The sequence below is a fragment of the Perca fluviatilis genome, chromosome 1 (assembly GCF_010015445.1).
Source record: "Perca fluviatilis chromosome 1, GENO_Pfluv_1.0, whole genome shotgun sequence".
NCBI lineage: Eukaryota > Metazoa > Chordata > Actinopteri > Perciformes > Percidae > Perca > Perca fluviatilis.
This window is the reverse complement of record NC_053112.1, coordinates 30,765,617-30,786,913: the sequence shown is the minus strand read 5'-3', so window position 1 is coordinate 30,786,913 and position 21,297 is coordinate 30,765,617. Positions and strand designations below refer to the sequence as shown.

Genomic DNA, 21,297 nt, shown 5'->3' with positions numbered 1-21,297 from the left:
TCCGCAGAAGCTGTAGGGAGGAGGTTTTCAGTTTTGTGTGCTTGTCTGTGTGGAGTTGCAAGCTGAGAGCGGCAAAGGTTTCTCCCTGCGACTGGCTAATGAGTATGTTCATTTCCATTTACATTGTTTCTTTGACAATAATGATGTCCCATTAGGGGAGACTAAAGGGGCTATAGATTCCAGAATGTGCTAGGCTTCATTACAAGAGGTGGGCAGGGAGGCCGCTCTAATTGCTCTACTAGGGGCCTCCAGGTTACACTTGATAGGACAACTGGAAGAGCCGCCGATTAGGGGGGGAAGAAGGGGAGGTGTAGTTTGCTAGCCAGCCTCTTCTGTAGAAATAAATAAAGAATTGGAGAATTGCTGGGGCCACGCCATAGAAAAGCAGTGGGAACAATATGCTAGTGGAATATGAATATGGGAGGCTAGGAGGCCCCCTGTGGTGCCAGGCAGGGCTAACCAGATGGCAGGCTAAAATATGCAATGTGACTGACTAAACGTAAACCAGTCCATGGGCTGAAGTGGTTGAGGAGTGGAAGTTTATGATAGGATGGTGGATCAAAAAGCCCCCCTCCCTCGAAAAATGTGTTCCGATGCTTTGTTGTCTATTAAAGTTATAAAACTAGAAACAGCAAGTGCATTTTAATTATACAGGTTCAAGTGTGCGAACCCTTTGACATGATACATATATCAATCACAGGGAGCAGTAAACATGTTTTGAGAGCTTACTTAGCAGAGGAATAGCAACTCATATTATATATATTATATATATATATATTATATTTGTTTACAGTGCAGCCAAACAAACTGTGGGCTATGAGGATTTAATGCGAGAAGTTGCTTCAGACTAAAGAAGACCGTGAACAATGTTGTCCTGCCTGCATCTATCTATTAAAGACAGGAGTCTCTGTCTGGCCGGGCGCTCAGTTCAACAGGATGTTGGACCCACATGCGCAAAAGAAGAAAAGACGTCACATGCAGCACGCTGACGTACGGAAGTAAACATGGAGGCCACTGGGTACTATTGTCGACATGTGTGAATAAACACAAGAGCTGCCCCCTGAACGTGACGTGTTTAATGTTTATTAACTGTAAATAAAACTAATTGACGCACAATAAAGGGTGGAAAAAAAAAATCAATCGCGGAGCTCAGGGCTTTACAGCTTTCATAATATAATAATATTAGGGCCTCAGGCAAACAGCATCCTGCTTTACTTTTCAACCTTTTTCTAACTGGGAATGTTGGTATTGGCAGTGGTAGGAGAATTACTCTACACGTTTTTTTTTTTTTTTGAAGTAAAACTATTAATACCACACAGTAAAGGTCCTGCATTCAAATGATTACTTTAAGTGAAAGACAGGCATTATGAGCATAATGTATTCAAATTTACTTCAAGTTTGTTTAAGGTGGAGCTTTCAACTCTAATATAATACTGGATATATTATATATATATATAAAATCTGAATCTGCAAGGTAGCCAGTAACATTTCTCCGTCAGGTTAATGTAGTAGTACAATGGTTTCCTCTGAAGTAAAAGTACAAGGTGAGTCATGGTATACAGTTGAGTTACATATCAGTGATTGGGGGCTTTCTGTAACTTATTTTGGGGTAGAATAGTTCTGAAGAAAGCTGCAAGCAGCAATAGAGGAGGCCAAGCAATCAGCCTGTTCCGAACACGTTTTGATTGGGCACTGCACTATTTTTGTAAAATCCATGTATGCAATGGCTTTTGTCTGCTGCATCACATCAACTACATATCATTTTCTGTAAGATTCCTTGTGCATGGGTATGCAATTTCAATCCTGCATAGGAGAGGAAAACTACATGTGGCATTAAGGCAATTATTGCCGTAATGGCAATAAAAAATTCTGTCCCAAAATATTAAGGATTATAAAGATAATAGGTACACATTAATGTAACTTGACATGTTAATCCTCATTTTATCACTATTATATTCATAAAATCCTTTGTCTGTGACATGAATGTCTAAGTATGCACGTGTGTTTGGGAATGTGCCCTAGGGTTACAGTTGACTCCAGTGACCTGGTGTGCCCGGTTCTGCTATCAATCCTGCATGGGTGCCAACCATGTGTTCTAACTCAGCCTTAATGACTCTATGCCACTAATTAGCAGATTGATCTGCATATTCCTGATGAGTGGCAGGCCAACTGGCTTAGCCTGTATGTGCATCGGGGAAACTGAGAGGCCAAAAGGGGAATCCAACTCAACAAAAAGCCCTAAACTTAAAAGTAAAGATGACCAACTATAAAGTATGACTTATTTAGGATGAATTCTAAATAGGTTTTCAGGTAGAAGTACATTCTGGGGAGGGATTATTTACCAATGAGCTGAATTTCCCATTATTAGTGTTCTTCTGTATGTAGAAACCAGAGGAGAGTGCTTTGTACAGGGGAAGATGACATGGCGACACTGACAAATGACGGAGTTTTGCTGCAGATGTTCTCTCTGGTCCAGTTAGATGTCTGTCTGACGCAGTTTCACGAGACACATAAATGCCTTCTGTTTGTGTGGGAAGCTCTATCTTGTGACATTGTTGTTAATGTTCCACAAGACGGGCCTGAAAGATAGAAAGCAGAGAACACGAGGCAAAGAAAGATGTACCCACTGTCTACCTCAGCTCGGCAGCTGGTTGGCGGCCATGACCTGACCTGTACATCGCACCCTGTAATGGCTCTGCAAACATGAGAGTGCAATGCAGATGGACGGGGGGAGGAGGGCGTACAGTAAGAGGAAAATGAGGAGAGAGGCCTGAATCTAAACAGAGTCTGTATGCAAGCAAGAGTAAAACACTTAGTTACTGAGGGGTCAGTGTCACTGGCTTTAGAGCAAAGAAGAAACATTTCATCGACTGCCTCCCTCCTCCACCCTCTCTTTCTCCATCTCCCAGAGAGAGGGGTCACTGTCATCAATGGGCTTCTTTGTGATTGCAGCAGTGTGTCATGTGTGCGTCTGGAGCTCTCAAAGCTGAACTTGTTCAGGTTCCCGGGGCGAATAGGAATGTCGTACACACACAAACAAGCACAGGATAAGACAGATACATAGACAGACATACATTGAAGTGTAAACACATTGGTGCACATATAAACACAAAGCAAATGTACGCCATCTCACAAAATAATCTATTAAAAGGAGCACAAAAATATAAAAAAAAATCAAAAGATACACTGTCAAACACCTGACTAATGTTAGAGCCAGTAACCAACGAAGACACTGTCATGTCAAGGCGGGAAATGCTAAAACAAGTGTGCAGGAGTGCCCAGCTTGCAGTGGCACAGATATCAATCACAGAAATGCCCCACAACAGGGCCCATTAGGAAGCCATACCCCCGGTGGAACGAGTCAAAAGGCTCCCCGGAGGCTGCAATCAACGACTTTTATAAGAAAAAATGATACCACTCCCCAATGTGACAGATGCTGGAGAGATAGAGGCTTTCGTTTATGAGACGAGGCCCAAGATACAAAGACCTGGGTACCCTTCCGAAATCCTTTAGTCCTGTCCAAATAGATGCATAACTTGTACATAGCTTGTATGGGAAAAAGTGAATTAAGCCATCTATCGCTCTTGGCAAAAGGAGTTTTATCGCAGAAGAGATCCATGTTAACATAATCTTTGTCTTCCTCTGACTCAACAAAGAGGGAAACTCTGCATTGGGGTCTTCCACCATGTCCCCCCAGCAATAGCTAGTTGAAGCCACCTTATCCCTGTGCTTTGCCATGGTGGTGAAAAGGCAGGGATCAGCTTTTGATTCCACTGCCATTCACAAGCAACGCTCAAGAATTCTAACCTGCAAGGCGTTGCAGTGCTCGCAAGACTCTGCGTCTGAGAGCAAAGCCTTGGCATGCTTTTACTCCCATATATGTGATGCAGTGGTGAGGGTTGCCCTTCGCTGAGATGGTAAAACCCCAATCGGCTAGGCAAGGGCCGAATGATACATGCTTAACCTCGCCGCCACAAGCATTTCCCTGAGACGGTACAGTGAACTCAAGTGATCTTCACAGGGACTAAATATTAATAAACTTATTAATGGTTCATAAGTTAATTCACTTTTGTTTGTTTGTTAAAATCAGGCTTTCGTAGTTCAAAGAAAACTTTTCCTCACTCAAAACATCAGCTTAAGATTTACTGTATGTAGCAAATTATGAGTCATGTACCACTGTGAGCTGCTTGTCGCCTCAGCCAGTAATCCTGTTTCGCTTTGGGCACTTACTGAATGAGCTACAAATTTTGTCCTAGGTGGTAGCAGAAGGCTCATTTCATCAGCTTTTGACCTTGCAGGCTGGTATTATTGTTTAAATGGAGTGTAATGAAGCATAGCAGGTTCATGGTTTCTTTGGAGCACCATCACATTTGGATATTAAGCAGCCAACAGCGACAACTGCTTAAAATGTTCACATTATTTATTAACAGTAAAGTTTAACATCATTTATGGAGTTGAGATGATGTTTACTTACTTAAAGCCAATGACCTTAGGTTTTACAACTCTTTTGACTTAGTGGTGAGAGGGAGAGCCTAGTATTGGCTGAATGATGAACATGCCACAGTGCCACATGGCAGGTTGAGTGAACAATGTTAGACCACTCCTACTGTAGCAGCCTTATGAGATGACTGCTTTGTTATCATCACTCAGGGAATACAAGTAGAAAGTGTTCAAAATGAAACTGAACAGTGAAAACTTAATCTAAAAGGTTATCCTAAACATGAATTCAATTTAATTTAATTAGGTTAATTCACTTACTTACTTACGGACTTTTTGTGTCATCTGTGAATTATTGCCCAATGCAGGATCATGAGCCCAAGTAGTAAAAGGAAGGAGAGCTAAGTGTCCTATCAATACAGATGTTTGCCATCCAAAAGCATTTCATGATCACAGGTTTTTAAAAGGTGTTGAAAAGGTTAAAAATGGTGACTACTGTAGCTAATCTTAGTTGATTGTTTTCTTTCTTTTTTATAGAACACATGCACTGTGTTAAACACACAGATTTACACTTTTATAAATCAGATTATGATAAGATAATGTTTTTATTCAGCGTAATAAGGCATCAAAAATGTATTGTGTGAAAAATGCATTATAGTCCCACTCTAATTTAAAGTATCGGCACAAGAATCTAAATAATTAATAGTAGGTGCATAACAACAGTCCTAGGGCAAACATGACAGAGCCTTCAGAAAAGGCAAGCACATCCAATGATGTCAATACTGTTTATTTATTTTGTACAAAATGATTATATTACATGTATGCCTGAACAGAAGCACCTTCATTGAAGCTATAATGAGGACAGCTGTATAAATTGAACAAAGTGTCTTCAGGCCAGCTTTAGAGTAAGTGAAGCCATCTAGAAACATGTCCTGCCAAACTTATGAGTGCTGAATACTGAGAAGATCAAAAGCTTCTTTCTTGTTCATAATGTACTGTTGAAGCGGTAAATTAGCCAGTGCCTGAGCCCAAGGCATGCGTGAAACCAGCAGCACACGCCGGCTTGGTCACAGTAGGAAGGGCATCTGTGTGTGTGTGTGTGTGTGTGTGTGTGTGTGTGTTGGGGAGTTCAGGACAAAGGTTGGCAAAAGCAGGGTCTGATAAATCACATGATTCTCAACAGACCTTTTCCTTCATATCCCTTCTCTATGGCTTTGATCTTATCTGAGCAAAGTGGTAATGGGTAAGTGTGGGCATGTAAGCTGCTCACCCACGTGCTGTCTTTGACATAATTGGCAGTAGTGTGTGCTAACCTACCCGCTGTCCACCGACGGTACTGGTGGATCTGTGCTGAAGGGTCTTATCCTCTGGCCTGGGATCTGAGCCTCGGGTGGGGGCCCAGTCAGAATCAGGGCTAGACCTCTGAGCTGCAGCATCAACCTGCTCTGACACCGCTGCCTGTAAGAAAAGAGAGACAGTGCAGGTGTGTTTGTGTTGTGAGTGAGAAAGACAGGTCTAGAGGTGCAGAGAATAACAGAAAAGTGACCAAACAAAATGTGAATCCTAAGGACTAGTAATGAATGATTCCTAATCTGTGCCATGATGTCATGATATCTAGAAAAAAATGTTTTTCCCCCTAGTTTTTCATTTCACTTTAAAATTACATACTAGCCCCAGCTTAACCAAAACAGTATGTAAACAAAGGAATGAATCTAAATATTGGTAGTTTAGACAAAACACACATTCAAAACACAAATTGGGATTACAATCCAGACATAAGATATCAGGATAGGTGAGGTTACATTAAAAATGTCAGCAATCTACCGGTAGAAGAAAACAAAAAATGTCAATACCTTGAAATTGAAAAGCAAGCAAGCTTCTTTGTATAATTTCTACGTTCCTCTTACGGTTACAAATTACAGTATACAGGGAGGAATCTATAGGAGAGGTGGACATATCAGTTTGTGCATTAACAGTTATTTCAATGGACAACAATACAATGTCATAATTTCTGCCACATTTCTACCGTTGAGTTAATAAAGTTGACAAAATTAATTCAGGGAAATATAAAAAAAATCACAAACTGACAGAGGTTCAAGTTGTTCAATAAACTAACCATGTATACTGGTTGTGCAGATGACAATTTCATATGCCAAAATCAATAACCAGATGTGTCATGCGGCAGTTGTACAGCTGTCCACCACCTCCAGCATTGTGGTGTGTGCTATCATGGCCCGTCTATTTATCAGTGTCTATTATTTATTTATTTTTATTTATTTATTTATTTGACAGGGACATTGCACAACAAATGTGTTGCACAGACCAGAGATAGCTACAAGCTAATTTTCATCTGTAGTCCCTGGGCAGAGGCAAAGTGACAGCAGGTTTATACAGTGGATAATGAGCATTCCTACTAAGTTCATTCACAATATAAAATACAGATACAATACAGATACAGCACCTACAAAAGGATCACCTCAACAGACATGCAATTTCAAAATTTACAATTATTACAGTTTTTTTAATATTTTTTTTAAATTTTATTAGTGCCTACCTAAAATTTTAACAGTACCCTAGTTTACCAGTTTTGTGTTAATGATCACAAATCTGACCTTCTTTCAACCACTTCTTGAGATTAATTTTAAACTGTTGCAAAGTAGCACTGTCTCGAACAACAACTGGCAACAAATTCCACATCCCTGTAGCTTTCACAGAAAAGCAATTCTGTCCAAAGGTAGAGGACCTAAAGTTGAGATAACAATCTCCTCTGGAGGAGGCTCACGTAGTTCTAAGTCCTGTCTCTTCACAAGGTTTCACAAACTTTCTCAGGGGCTGTGGGGCCAAATTATGAAGAATTTTGCATATTAAACTGAATTTTCAAACGTTAATAATTTATATTTCTTCACAATGTTACAGTAGTGGTATGAAAAAGGTTTTTTATCTAAAATTTTAAGTGCCCGTTTGTACAAGCTTTGAAGCGGCTGTAACGCAGAAATGGTTGATAGAGACCAATTTGGGATGCAGTAAGTTAGATGAGAAAACATCATCGCATGCATATAAAGCTTAGCAGCATCTGTGCTTATTTGAGGACAAATATATCTAAACTGTGATCAGTTAAATTTAACAGTTTTTATCAATTTTGAAATATGCTTTTTAAACAATAGTGTCCTATCCAACACTACGCCTAAATACTTGACCAACTCAACTTCGTGAATCCTTATTCCTTTTACCACAATTTCCGGCGCAGAGTGAAACGTATTCCTTATTGAAAAGAACATGCTGACTGTTTTACTAAAATTTAATGTCAAGCATGATTGTACCATCCAATCTGAGATTTTTTCCATCGCTCCCTGGAGCACAGCTCCTGCTTTTTGACCTGATTTTGCATGGACATATATCACTGCGTCATCGGCGTACATTTGTACGTGAACGTCAGGACAGATAGCTGGAAGATCATTTATAAAAACACTGAACAAAAGAGGGCCCAAAATGGAGCCTTGTGGCACCCCAACTGGGCAGTCCAAAAAAGAAGACCTGCAGCATCTGCACACCTCAGCACACGGCAGGGACTACCAAAACAAACTGAAGGGGACAGAGATAAAGAAAAGGGCCCACCGACTGTGAGGTTGTAATGCACATACATCCACAAAGGCAAACACTGACACATTTACATTCCTATAATGAAACGGTGCTAGTATGGATTTTAAAATGTCACTTAAATGACAATCTTCACACTTTTGCTGCTGCAAAACAGCAGCAACAATCCTGCATGGTAATGTGTGTGTGTACAAAAAGAATGGCTTTAAGATCTGTTTTAGAGAAACATACACTCTATAGTCAAAGGGCATGTACATATATACACTTTGTGTACGCTTAGTTGATGCCTGAGTCCTTTATGTTGAAGTTAACACTCACTCATATAGTGTAGCTCTTGACTTCATCACCTTACTGCATACATTCTCCCCTTTCTTTTCTTAAATCTTTAATAAAAAGGTGTGAAACACTAAAAAAAACACAGTCTCACCTGCTGCTATCAACAACACGTCTACTGAACACATCAAATCAAAGCCTTTTGACAAACAGAGGCATTCACAACTGTGTTTTCCTGGTAGGCCAGGTAGTGCAAAAAAAACACACGGAATGTCATCACCTTTTTTCCATCGAGTCCTGATTGCATTATCAGAAACCTGGCATCTGGGCGTGACCTTGTTAACTGCCAGGGTAATCAACTTTAACCAAAGGGGAGGAGAGGGGATGATAAATTATTAGTGAGGAAGATTTTGTTCATGTTTTATTAAATTGGCCTGTCAAAGGGGGTTGGTCAAATTATCTGGGGCCTCGTTTATTGGAGGCCGGCCATATTGGCGCATCTGTTACAATTATTTATAATTTCCAGGCAGTCAGGAGGACGGACTGGGTTTTTCGCATCAGCCACATAAAGCAATTTAGAAATTAACTAATTAACTTTTTTTTCCTCTCAAAATCTCTCTTATCCCCATCCTAGTTTTCATCCAGCAAAAAAAGAGGGAAGCTGTGAGACAGTAAAGGTGCAAAGATGCAAAAGGGAAAAAAATATTACAAGCAGCTTAGTGAAAGCAATGGACAGGGAGAGCGCATGAGATTGAAAGAGAGCATGCAGGTGCAGTGAAAAAAGAGCAAGAGATTGTGGGGAGGCTGAGGGAGGGAGAAAAAAAAAAAGAGAAAAGCCAGTCTTGGTAATTACTGAACACGATTAGGTTCTTGGGGGAACTTGTCTGGCACTCGCGGCCCTCGCTGCTGAGGATGCGGCAGGCAGGACCATATGGAGGGAGGCTTGTGATTGTGCTCCCTGAAGCTCATGACCCGTCTGTTGCCGAGCCCTTGAGCTGAATGTGAAATGAGACTTGCCAGGCCTAATGTTCTACACATGCACCATTTATGCCACAAAACAAATCTGATCACTGTTAATTATGGAGCAGCTATAATCAGGAGGGGCCCCCGCCACACACACACACACAGAGACACGCGCACACACTCATGACTACATGCATACACAAATACATACTCACACATCTGTGGAGCAACAGCATTTGTGAAAGTGATTGGATAGGCTTCAGAAGTGAGAACTAGAAGGTGCGTGCCCCCCCACCAGGCCAGGTGCAATTTGCATTCAAGATGGTGATTCTTCAAAGAATGTGTGTGTGTGTGTGTGTGTATATGTGTGTGTATATATATATATATATATATATATATATATGAGCGTGTGAGTTAACTGGTAATGAAGAGGGACTTTGTAGAAGGACAGCACACAGTGAGTAGGATGTAGGGTGCGTGTATGTTTTTGTGTGTATGTACACAGCCATGAGTCCTCCCACACAGTCTGTTTGACCTGAGTGTATGTGCTTGAACGAGTGAGTGCATGTATCTGCAGCGGCACATGGCTGTGCTTCATTAATGAGGCGAGCTGTGCTACACAGAGGTTCTCATCTAATGAGAGCATTTGAGCTGGTAAAACACACCACTGGAGTCCATTGTCATTAGTATGTCTCTGGCCCTGGACATGGCCCAGCTCCAAACTCATGTTGACAACACCGATAATACTGATAACACACTGAGCATACACAAGATGAGTGGCAAAAATAGCTTTATAAGTCATAATAAGTCAAACGCTTATCAGACTTTAATTATTCTTAATTATTTGAATTTATAAACTTTACACAATGTTTTCATATGGAAAGGATTACTCATGTGTCCAGAGAAAGAGAAAAGGAATATGTAAATGTATAAAAGCAGCAGGTTGCACTACAATTTTAACATACTCCTAGGGAGGTCCTGCCAGTTAAGCTAAAGGAGTGCAAAACTGAAGAGCAGCCAGAGTCAAAACAAGACCCACGTGAACGACAATTCAAACCTATACGACTTTCCATCACATTTTACTGAACAGCAGCAGAGAGGACAAAAAGTACCCCCATCCTTATTCTTTCTGTACATTACTGTGTACATAAAAATACACAAAAGAACCCTCTGACTGACTCCATTCTGTTTGCCAAGCTCTTGGTTGAAAAATAAATGTCCATGTTTCTATACAGCATTATGGTTTCATCGTTTTCACTCGATGGTTGCTATTAATGATGATGATGATCAAAAGAAACGCATCACCTAAGCCAAATGTGACCCCGCAAAATGGTGGGTGTATTTATGTGCATGTGTGTGTGTAACTAGCACTTTAATTATACATCTTAAAGTGCTTAGATTGGCTAACATAAATAACAAGCCAGAAGCAGATGTTAAAAAAAACATGGGAGATGCACCATGTGGGCTTCTTTTAATTTATATATATATATAAAAAAAGACTGGTCACCTTGGGAAATATTGCTTCCATGCTTAAGGTTCAGTCTATAAAACTTGTGACTAGCGTGTTAACATTTTATGTATAGCATGCTAAAACAAAATATGAGAGAAATATGAATGTAGGTGCAGGTGCACGATAACTTCTTTAAGTTGTAGTCAGTGGGGTGGCTTGGTCATAATGAGAGGTCATATCTATGAGAATTAGAGTTTTTATTAGTGTGAAAACAGGCCTTTTTCACAGAAGAGATTTTGGCTTATCATAGTAGGAATAGCACAGGTGTTACTAATACCATTAATAGTGGCTCTGTTCTATTAAAGGGTCCCAGTGTGATAGTTAACTAGTATGCACAGTACCAGGACCCTGAAACTGAAGCTGCTAAATGGAATTCAGCCATAATCCATTTTTATTATTTACACTTGTGCTTTTCTAACACATGTCAACAGGTTTCTGTGAAAAAGGCCTATTTTACCTATCTTTCTTTCTCTTATATTCATATAAAACTTTTCTGGAGTGAATAACCATTCCTAATTTTCCCTTTTCAGTGCTGATGAGAGAATAACCAGTGCTTTGAATGACTGCCCACACAATTAGCAACTTACCACTCATTTACTGTGGTGAAGGTTCCAGAAAGCCTGAGGTCTGCTATGGATTTTAATGTTGGTCTTTAATCACCGCACAGCTCTGACAATAGCCAAACAATAGACTACTATAAATACAATGATGCAGTTAGGGAGATAAAGGGAGGGAGATAGGGATAGGGAGTTGCAAATGATTAAATGTTTGCTCTAGCTATTTTTTTCTTCACTAATGAGGACTCTCTTCCTCGTCTCTAGATTGTGATGGTGACCACCCAACCTGGCATCTCAAACCTTCGCAACCTGGCAGTTTGTTCAGACTGCATCTCATTGTGCGTGGGGGTCACCCAGGTGCCTGAAGATCGTCCAGGCCCTCCAGCTAGAAGATCAGGGCATGAGGCCATTTCCAGTCTGACATGATCGAGATATCGCACTGTTTTCAGTACACCATACACAATACAGAACACTTCTGAAACTACAGGGCAAGTGGTGCTGAAACAATTAGTCGATTTGTTGTCTAACCAACAACCATTTTGATGATGGATAAATTAAGTTATTTATGAAGCAAAAAAACCAAAACACTCTCTGGTTCCAGCTTTTCCTGTGAGAAGATTTTCGGCTTTTCTTTATTTTAAATTACTTCAAACTATTTTTTGCTCTGGAAAATGGGCATTTTTCCAATATATTTTTCTGGCCTTTTTTAAACTAAATGATAAATCGTAAAAACAATCAACAGATTAATTGACAATTAAAATGATCGTTAGTTAAGACCAATGTACAAGAATGCTGTGTTGTATGTGGAGCTGAAACAGTAGTAAAAAAAAAAAGAAAAGAAAATTTTCTAACCTGGTGCTGACCTTGCAGGTTAATTGATATAGGACGTAACAGTATCCAAAAACATAGCATGACCCATATTAACTGCCAGCAAGGCAGAACTGCTTGGTTACTCTAGACATTGTTTATGTTTAAGCCTTAATACAATCCCCCCGGAAGCTTTTTTCACCTGGGTCGAACATTGGGAGAGTTAGTTAGAGTAGCGTTATCAGCTGAATAGCTTAGCGCAGGGGCTAACGGACCCACGTTTGTATCTTGTAAGTTACCCCCCCATATGCCGAAATGATACCGAATAGCGTCAACGAAGTAGTACAAATAGGTTATGCTCTCATAAAACGATGGATTGGAAAGTTTGTAAGTACACCAAAGTTTACGAACGGCGCGCTGTCTTCAGCTCTCTGTTGCTGCTGCTGCTACCGTTAGACGAGTGCTTAGGGCCGTCTACAAATTACTACACCGAAAGAGATACAACAAAAATACTTATTAATTCAATGATTAAATAAGGTAATGTCTCCAAACTTACCTCAATTATTACTTGTCTCCTGCTAGTTATACTACAGCACTTACTTAAAAAAAAAGTTAAATTAATAAATATTTTTGTTGCATCTCTTTTGGTTGTTGTAATTTGTAGAGCGACCTAAGCCTTCGTCTTGCAGCAACAACAACAACAGCAGAAAGCAGAAGCCAGCGGGCGAGCAAGTTATTTTTATATAAACTTCTGGTGTACTTACAAACTTTCCAATCCATCCTTTATGAGAGCATAACCTATATGTACTACTTGTAGACGTTTGTTTATCATTCTCGTCAATATGGGGTAATTCAAATACAAGCGTGAGTCCAGTCGGCTAAGCTATTCAGCTGATAACGCTACTCTAGCTAACTCTTCCAATGTAAGACCCAGGTGAAAAAAGCTTCCTGGGGGGGGTGTTTGGCTCGAGGTCATGGTGCAAAGGACCCTAGGGTGAATTACTCCGAACCATCACTTTAAGCTTCCTGCAAATAGTTAACTTGACATAAGACAGACGAGAACAGACAGTCAATCTTGGTGCACAGCATGGAAGTATAACACACAATGGGTGTTATTACTCTCACCCACCCTCCTCCTTTATTTCTTCTCCCCCCCCCAAAACCACTGCGGGAGGGGTGTTCAAAGCCGTCGCACTGGTCCATATTCAAATGAGCGCTGCATCTCCCCCCTGTGCTCCCGTTGCGATCAGCACTTTGATCAGCTCCAATGGTAACTTCCACTGAAACATTTAAAATTAAAATCAAATCTGCCTTAACAACCAGAGCATTAGAATTTAACAGGTGTTCGAGAGGAAGTTGTTACAGAATTTGCGATTATGTGCTCGGATACACACACCTTTAGTCAAACACACCCCTACGCAGACACACGCGAACACACATACGCACAACCTGTCAGTGAAATTACAGAGTGGGAAACAGAAAGCCCTCCTGACTGAGTGCTATACCTTGGGATACCTGATCTGTTCACTTTGATGTCAGTGGGTAAGAAAGTTAAAAAAACAAATCAGCCAGACAGCAGCTACATATGTTCAGTAAACAAAAGTTCATATTCATTCTTAGCATTGGTTATAGCCGTGGTATTTTTATAATTAAATCGCAGCCCTGGAAATCTGTGATGAGTTTTTTCATTCTGACCTGGGTGAGGAAGAGACACGAGGTTGAGTTAATGTTTAGTGTGATAAAATAAACACACATATTATGTATATGCACACTTACATACATAGTGATCATACATGCATGTATGCACACATGCAACCCCCCCCCCCCCCCCCCCCCCCCCCCACACACACACACACAAACAAACAAAAACAAAAAAAAAAAAAAAAAAACAAAAAAAAAAAAAAACACAAAAAAACACAAAAAAAAAAAAAAAAAAAAAAAAAAAAAAAAAAAAAAAAACCCACACACCCTTTTTTTTATTTTTTTTTTTATTGGTAATATGGCAGGTACTAGTATTTAATTACTGACTAAATGATCCATTTACATTTCACCGCTGGTTAAATTAACAGGGTTAAGTGAGACAGGGCGATTCTAACTCACTTAACATTTGAGCTGATATCTTTTAACTTCCAGTCTGGGGGCAGCACTGTCAGAAAATATCAACCAATCAAATTAAACAATTACAGTCTGTGGAGGCACAGAAATTACTGCTGCAAAAATATTATCAGCTCCAGCGTGATTTGATCTGCAATAAGACTTTTAAACTGAAGTGAAAGTCATACCGCGGAACAGACTGAGAAACTCATTATAACAAGTGCATTGCCCTACAATGTTGATGGAATGAGGTTGTGTGGCTGAAGAGTACAATATATAGCTACAGTCAGTACCTGTTACTATTCTAGTGTTTGACACTGTGTGGTCCCAGAAACACCACCATAGCATTAGGAGTTGTTTAAGCCCCCTTAAAACATGGCTGCAGCATTGACTTTATACTAGGGCCTCTATTGCCTTAGGGTGACAGTTCAAAGGTAGTGAGTTAAAGCCAAACCCCTGCTGACTGACAGATGTAGAACTGTAACTCTAACATCATCTTCAAGAACATAACTGGGCCCCAATTAAAATCACATCTCTCCACCTCTTATCTATCTGAGAGGAGTGCGTTAAAAGGACTTCCAGGTACTTGGGTGGAAGGATAGAAATAAGATAGATAAAGTAAGTAAGTCAGAGAGTGCATGTGTACCTAGGACAGAGTTGGAGAAGATCAGATAGCTGACATGAAAGATGCTAGTGCTAAGAGAGATGGATAGATCAAGGGTGAACTAGAGCGATATTAAGAGAGTGATTCTCAGTTAAAGACCACCACCACAGGCCATGCTTGGGCTTGTCAGTCATAACTGTGCCAACTAATCCACCTACACATTGCTGTCTCTGTATGTTAGGACAATTAGACACTAGCTCCAGACAGGTGATTGAAAGAAGTATAATAATATAATATGTTTCTTAGGTAAGAAAACGCATAGATGCATTATGCAAGGAATCATAAGCCTACATATTTTATTGTCCATTCCCACACATAAATGTACATATAAGTTCAACAACTTCTGCAACAGAGAAGGCATCATAGAAAACCATTTTTAGCCTGGAGTGCTGATGCACTTGATATAAACTCTAAAAAGAGAGGGCTCTGTCAGGAGATGGTGAAGAATAAGCAGGGTCTTTACCTTAAAGTTGGTTTGTCTGTTTGGTGAGGGGTAAAGGGGTGTGTGCTGAGCCTGTTGTTGCTGTTGTTGTTGCTGCTGCTGCTGCTGCTGCTGCTGCTGCAGTTGTTTCTGTTCCTGCTGCTGCTGTTGTAGCTGGGCCTGGAGCTGCAGGATGTGTTCGTCTTTTTGAGCCAGCAAGCTGCTGAGCTTCTGGTGACTCTGACGGAGGTTGGCCTCACTAGACACGAGGACCTGGTAGCACTGACTCAACTCCTTGTACAGCTGTCAACAAACACATATAAGACACAAAAGGTTGAAAAATGCAGGGCAGGAGGGGAGCTGAAGAGGGAATGGGTCATGTCAACCAGAGATGAGAAAATGGAGAAAGATAAGAAAATCACTCATGAGATTGGGTGACATGAAGATTGACATATGTTCATATGGGAATGTTATCTTATTTCTATAGTAATGGGAAATACATAAGATCATTTAAGTAAGGACAAAAAGGAAAATGAAAGGATAAAAAGACAACAAAAAGAATAAAATAATATGAAGTGAGACCAAACATATTCCTTAAACTTCATGTTTTATGACTCACACTTAATGTCTCCCTGTATAGTGATGTGTATGGTACAGTGGTACAGTCATCAGGCAGAGGGGTGGTAGGTTGAGAACACATTTACAGTAACAGGATACGGTGAGAAAAGTCCTTCTTTTCTGGCACTAGTCAAATAATTGTAGGTTACAGCTAGCTTGGAAATAAATCACCAGCCTGAGTGAGGCCTGAGTGGTTATAATAATGATGAGCTTGAGTTGGTTTGGCATGTGTGGGTGCATGTGTGTACCCTCTGATAGGAGGTGGTGTCAGCAGTATGTGCCTCTTCTTGGTTCCTCAGGACTTTCTGAGTGTCTAGGTTGAGGCCTTCCAGTTGCTTGATGAGAAGGCTCTGCTCTGCTGCATGCCCTGTACTCTGTCTGTACAGGGTCTGCACCTCTGCAAACTCACAACTACACACACACACACACACACACACACACACACACACACACACACACACACACACACACAAAAACACACACACACACACACACACACACACACACACACACACACACACACACACACACACACACACACACACATTATACAAATTCATACATACCTGTACATGCACTGCGACTGTTAAAGTAAAATGTAATTCAATGTAAACAAAGTAAAAGGTGTAATTCACTTACACAAATAATCACAACACTGAAAAATAAATTGCAATATTATGATGAACCAAGGATAATGATAATTTTATCAGATCTTTCTTTAGTCAACCATGCCTAAATTACACTGAACATAGCAATGTCCGCATCAAAGTCTATTTCTGAACTTCATTTTGTGTCGCATGGAATGACGAGAAAATGCTCAATTAACTTAAAAGGATATATTTATTCACCTAGCTAAAACCTAAAGAATGGTATCTAAGTCCTAGGGTGACTGACATGTCAGAGTGCCTCTGGCATTAAAACAGAAAAGTAGTTAAAAAAGGTTGAGATTACCACTAAGGCTCCTACGGTTCTCACAGTTTTTATCATATCGACTAAAGCTTAGTCAAAGCCTTCCCTGTTTCCCTTTTCTCCTTCTTTTAAAGCACATCCACTATGCAGGGCTTATCAAGTGGCTTTAGGTGAGCTAGAGTGGAAGAAATCTGTCACCCCCAAGCCTCACAGCATAAAGAGCAATATACTAACCGCTCCACAAAGTAACATGTGAAGTAATGTATATATGTCTACACAGGACAGAAGCATGCTTCCTTTAACTAATTACATTACCCATAAATATAACCAATTCAGGTGTGGTTGTCACAAGAAAACAGACACCGAAGTGTATTGGACGATGCTTAAGCTGGAAGGGCTCACCGAAGTTGATTGAGTTGCCCCTCTTTTGCTGCCACCTCCCTCTCTTTGGAAGAAAGCTGAGCTGTTAGACTGCTACTGTGGCTCTGCAAGCTGGACAACTCCTGCCAAGCATTGTGTAGCTCCTCCTCCAACTCCTGGTGTAGAAGAGTAACAATAGTTCTATTTCAGGAACATAGAGCACTATGTGTGTGCAGTGGATTGAGTACTAGTCCATGTAAATGCAGCAGAGACTAGTGAGGTTGCACTGGAATCAGATCACTGGTTTCATTTCACAGTTTAAACAAAGTTTAAATGTTCTACCCTATCTTATACTGGTTGTTTAATTAATTCTGTTTTAATACACAAACCTGTCTACACTGGCCAAGTAACAGCTCATATTTCTGTCACACTTTAAGCTTGAAACAGCAACCTAAAGCATTGTTTTAGGCTCCAAATATATTCACTTCCAATTTACACATGCAACTACATTGACTGTGCATTGGGCTGTAAGCACTGCACAGCAGCACTGTGGCTGAACAGGTCCAGTGGAGGTGTAGGACTGCAGCTGCTGCTACTTTGCTGCTTTCGCTGTGCAGCAGGTGTAGACAAGGTGTTAGTGATAGCTTTTTCTTAATAAGAAGAAACCATTAGAGCAGGGCAGGTTGCACGGCATCAAACACACAAAGGTCCCCAAACCTTGACAGATTATATGTAATTAAACAGTGTTTCACTGAGCCAGTATTAACCATATGCAAAATTAATTAGACTTGGGGAATTACAAGAAAGGACATGAAAGGATGCCGCGTAAAGTATATCAACAGCAATCATGTTGGTTTGGTGTCTATACATGGGAGGACGAAATGATTACCCTGCACAAAAACAAAATGCTTAGTTTTTGATAAAAATTGTATGTCTTTTATTTTAAACAAAATGTGTACTGTCAATAAGTAGGGTTGGGCATCGAGAACCGATTCTTACTTGGAATCGTTTCAAAAATTACGATTCCATTGGAATCGTTTCTTTATTGGAATCGTTTGGAATCTTTTGTCGGATTTAGTTTCAAATCTGATCATGGGTTCCAAATTTAACATGCGCAAGTTTTGGTTTCCGAAGCGGCCAGGCACTTGTTGTGTTGCAGCCATGGAGCACAGTAAGCGGTGCTCTAACGTGGCTTTATTTTACATTGAAAAAGCCCTGGAAAACTGCAAACCACCATTGAATCAAAATAAAACTTTCCTCTTATTTGTCAAATAAGCATGTGACCCGTTTCAACTCCACCCCTCAAAGAATCGGAATCAAGAATCGATAAGAACCGGAATCGAAAGGAAGAATCGGAATTGGTATCAGAATCGTTAAAATCCAAACGATGCCCATCAAGTTCAAGTTCAAGTTACTTTATTTATACCCGAAGGTAAATTTTGTTTGCAGTAGAGTCACACATCATCACATTATCACACATCATCAAAAAAGTTCTTATTGGTCCACAATAAGATAATACATAGGCCTACATAAAGATCGTATGTAAGATACGAGTAAAAAGATTTAAAACAGTAAAAGATTTTGTTTGCAGTAGACTCCTCATACACACATATAAAAGCAAAGGAGTAAAAGAGTACATACATAAAAAAAAAACAAGAGTAAACACTTGCAAAATATAGCTATAACTTATTCCTCAATGTAATGGCTGCAGGAACAAAACTGTTTTTGTGTCTTTTTGTTTTACACCTGGGGATCATAAACCTACACCCAGAGGGTAGAAGCTGGAACTCTGTGTGCAGTGAATGAGAATTGTCGTTTCAAATTGAACTAGTTATGCGCTGTACCTGTTTTGTGTACAGGGTCTCCACGTTAGGCTGCTAGACCACTTTACTATTTGGTTGAGTGAGTTTTTATTTTTCAAAGTGAGGTTCCCAAACCAGGCTGCTAGCGCAAATGATAAAACTGATTCAATAAAAGCGTGATAAACAAGGGTCATGATGGATTTATCCATATTTCCTCGCCACTGTCGCACTGCTTGCTCTTGAGGGAATTACTGTAATTGTTGGAATTGTTGGGGCTTTGTAAATTATAGAGTGTGGTCTAGACCTACTCTATCTGTAAAGTGTCTCGAGATAACTCGTGTTATGATTTGATACTATAAATAAAACTGAATTGAATTGAATCAACATGGAATTTACTCAGCTTCCTCAAACAAAACAGGCGCTGATGCCCTTTTTTACATACCACTTCACAGTTAGTTCCAAATGTGAGTTTGGAGTCTATTATCATCCCCAGGTATTTATACGAATCGACACATTCAACAGTTTGACCATTGATTGATGTAATTTTTTGTGTTTGGATTTTGTTTTCCTAAAATCAATGAGCATGTCATTTGTTTTAACTACATTTAGTTGAAGGTGAGACGCCTCACACCATTCAACAAAGTCACTGACGACTGGACCGTGACCTATTTCACTGTCTTGGAGCAGGCTGACAATTACTGAGTCATCTGCGTATTTAATTATAGTCCTGTTTTCCCACCTGCTCTGGCACATATTTGTGTACAGGATGAAAAGTAGAGGTGAGAGTACGCATCCTTGTGGGGAGCCTGTTGATGAACAGACTTTTTCAGAAAGATTGCCATTCACTCTCACTCTTTGCATCCTGTTTGTTAAAAAGTTGAGGATCCAGCCTACCAGGTTATTGCTCAGATCAAACTGTTCTAGCAGCCTTGTGGTTAAAATATGAGGTTGAATTGAACATCCCTGTCAATAAGGTACTTACGTGTTTAAATAAGTGAACATACGGTAATATGGAGGATCGCTAAATTTGTGTTAGCTTTAGGGCTACCACATTGTGTTTTTTTATTCTGTTCCCCCAGTCTGTAGGTATACCTTATCTATGCATGCACTGGATTAAATTATAAATTCATGGACAAATCTTTGCTATGTAAAACAAATTGGCATGATGTATCCAACGCACACCCCATGTTCTCTATCTCCATCTCTTAAATCAATGTATGATACAAAAAATGAGGAACAGGTGGAATGTCTTAGGCTGTGATAGATGTGCATAGACTAGTTACTTGGCTCTATCCTGTCCAAGTGTAATTACTATGCAGCTCTGACTTATTTAAGCCTTTCTGTCGGACTCCATTTGACTAGCGTAGGAATATGTTTCATAACATGAATGTAATGTGAGGTTCTTCTGCTGCTCCTATGTCCTGAGACTCTAGCATTGTTGGCAGGCAGCTGATTTCTGTAAGTGGATGGCAAAAGGTGGCAGGTTGAAATGAAAGCTCCCCAGGACGGTGACTGGGATTTGATTGGTAAATGTCTAAAAAGCAACACTGCTGTCACTATCTAATCACTGTATTTTAAATGCCCACAGAGATGGGAAGTATTGATTGATACCAATGACCGGAGCAATAGACAGATTCTGAAAACTACCTGCTTGTATTTGGGAAAAATAAATGACCTCACAACAATTACATACTCTTGCATCCACACAAGCAATTGACTTCACGAAGATCCGTTGTGGTAAGCTTCATTTATTTTTTCACCCCAACAAAGATCTATCTACCTCATGTTGAATCATAATTTTTCCTTCCTGTGAATATAGTCCCTGCATATTTAAATTTTGTGTTTTTCAACAGAGATCTTTTTATATTCACATTGTGAGAAGGAAAGGGTATGAGGGATCAGGGAGTTCAAGGTGTGCAGAAGAAAGGGAAAGCTGGAGGACGGGGCTCTTCCTGTACAACTTTGTGTGTGTCTGAATGGACTTGTCCCCGTGTTCATACCTTGACTCTGTTCTGGGCAGCATCCCCCTGGTCTCGTTGGCTGTTGGCCTGCCTCTCTTTCTCCTCCAGGTCAGCTCGCAGGGCAGCCCAGCGGGAGGTTAATCCCTCTTTCTCCTCCTCTAGAGCCTGCACCACCTGCCGCTTCTCCTCCTCTTTCCTCCTACACTCCGTCTTCATTTCCTGGATAAGAGAGGTGTGTGTGTGTGTGTGTGTGTGTGTGTGTGTGTGTAAGGAGGAGAGTAGGGGGTCATGAGGGCCAAATAAACAACGGCGACGGAGGAGAAC

At 40.3% G+C, this 21,297-nt stretch overlaps 1 protein-coding gene across 7 annotated transcripts in view; it reads right to left on the bottom strand.

The window, feature by feature from the left end:
* The window catches only part of cntln (centlein, centrosomal protein), an 89,142-nt gene that overhangs the window by 56,633 nt on the left and 11,212 nt on the right, over nucleotides 1–21,297 (bottom strand). For all 7 annotated transcript variants that reach the window (XR_005639184.1, XR_005639181.1, XR_005639182.1 and 4 more), the window contains exons 6-10: nucleotides 21,013–21,192; nucleotides 17,253–17,386; nucleotides 16,190–16,352; nucleotides 15,366–15,626; nucleotides 5,755–5,895 (exon numbers count right to left, since the gene is read on the bottom strand). Coding sequence is in view for 4 of the 7 variants with exons in the window: in XM_039800032.1 (XP_039655966.1) it covers nucleotides 5,755–5,895; nucleotides 15,366–15,626; nucleotides 16,190–16,352; nucleotides 17,253–17,386; nucleotides 21,013–21,192 (879 nt within the window). In the remaining 3 variants the exon portion in view is untranslated. The remainder of the gene's footprint in view (nucleotides 1–5,754; nucleotides 5,896–15,365; nucleotides 15,627–16,189; nucleotides 16,353–17,252; nucleotides 17,387–21,012; nucleotides 21,193–21,297) is intronic.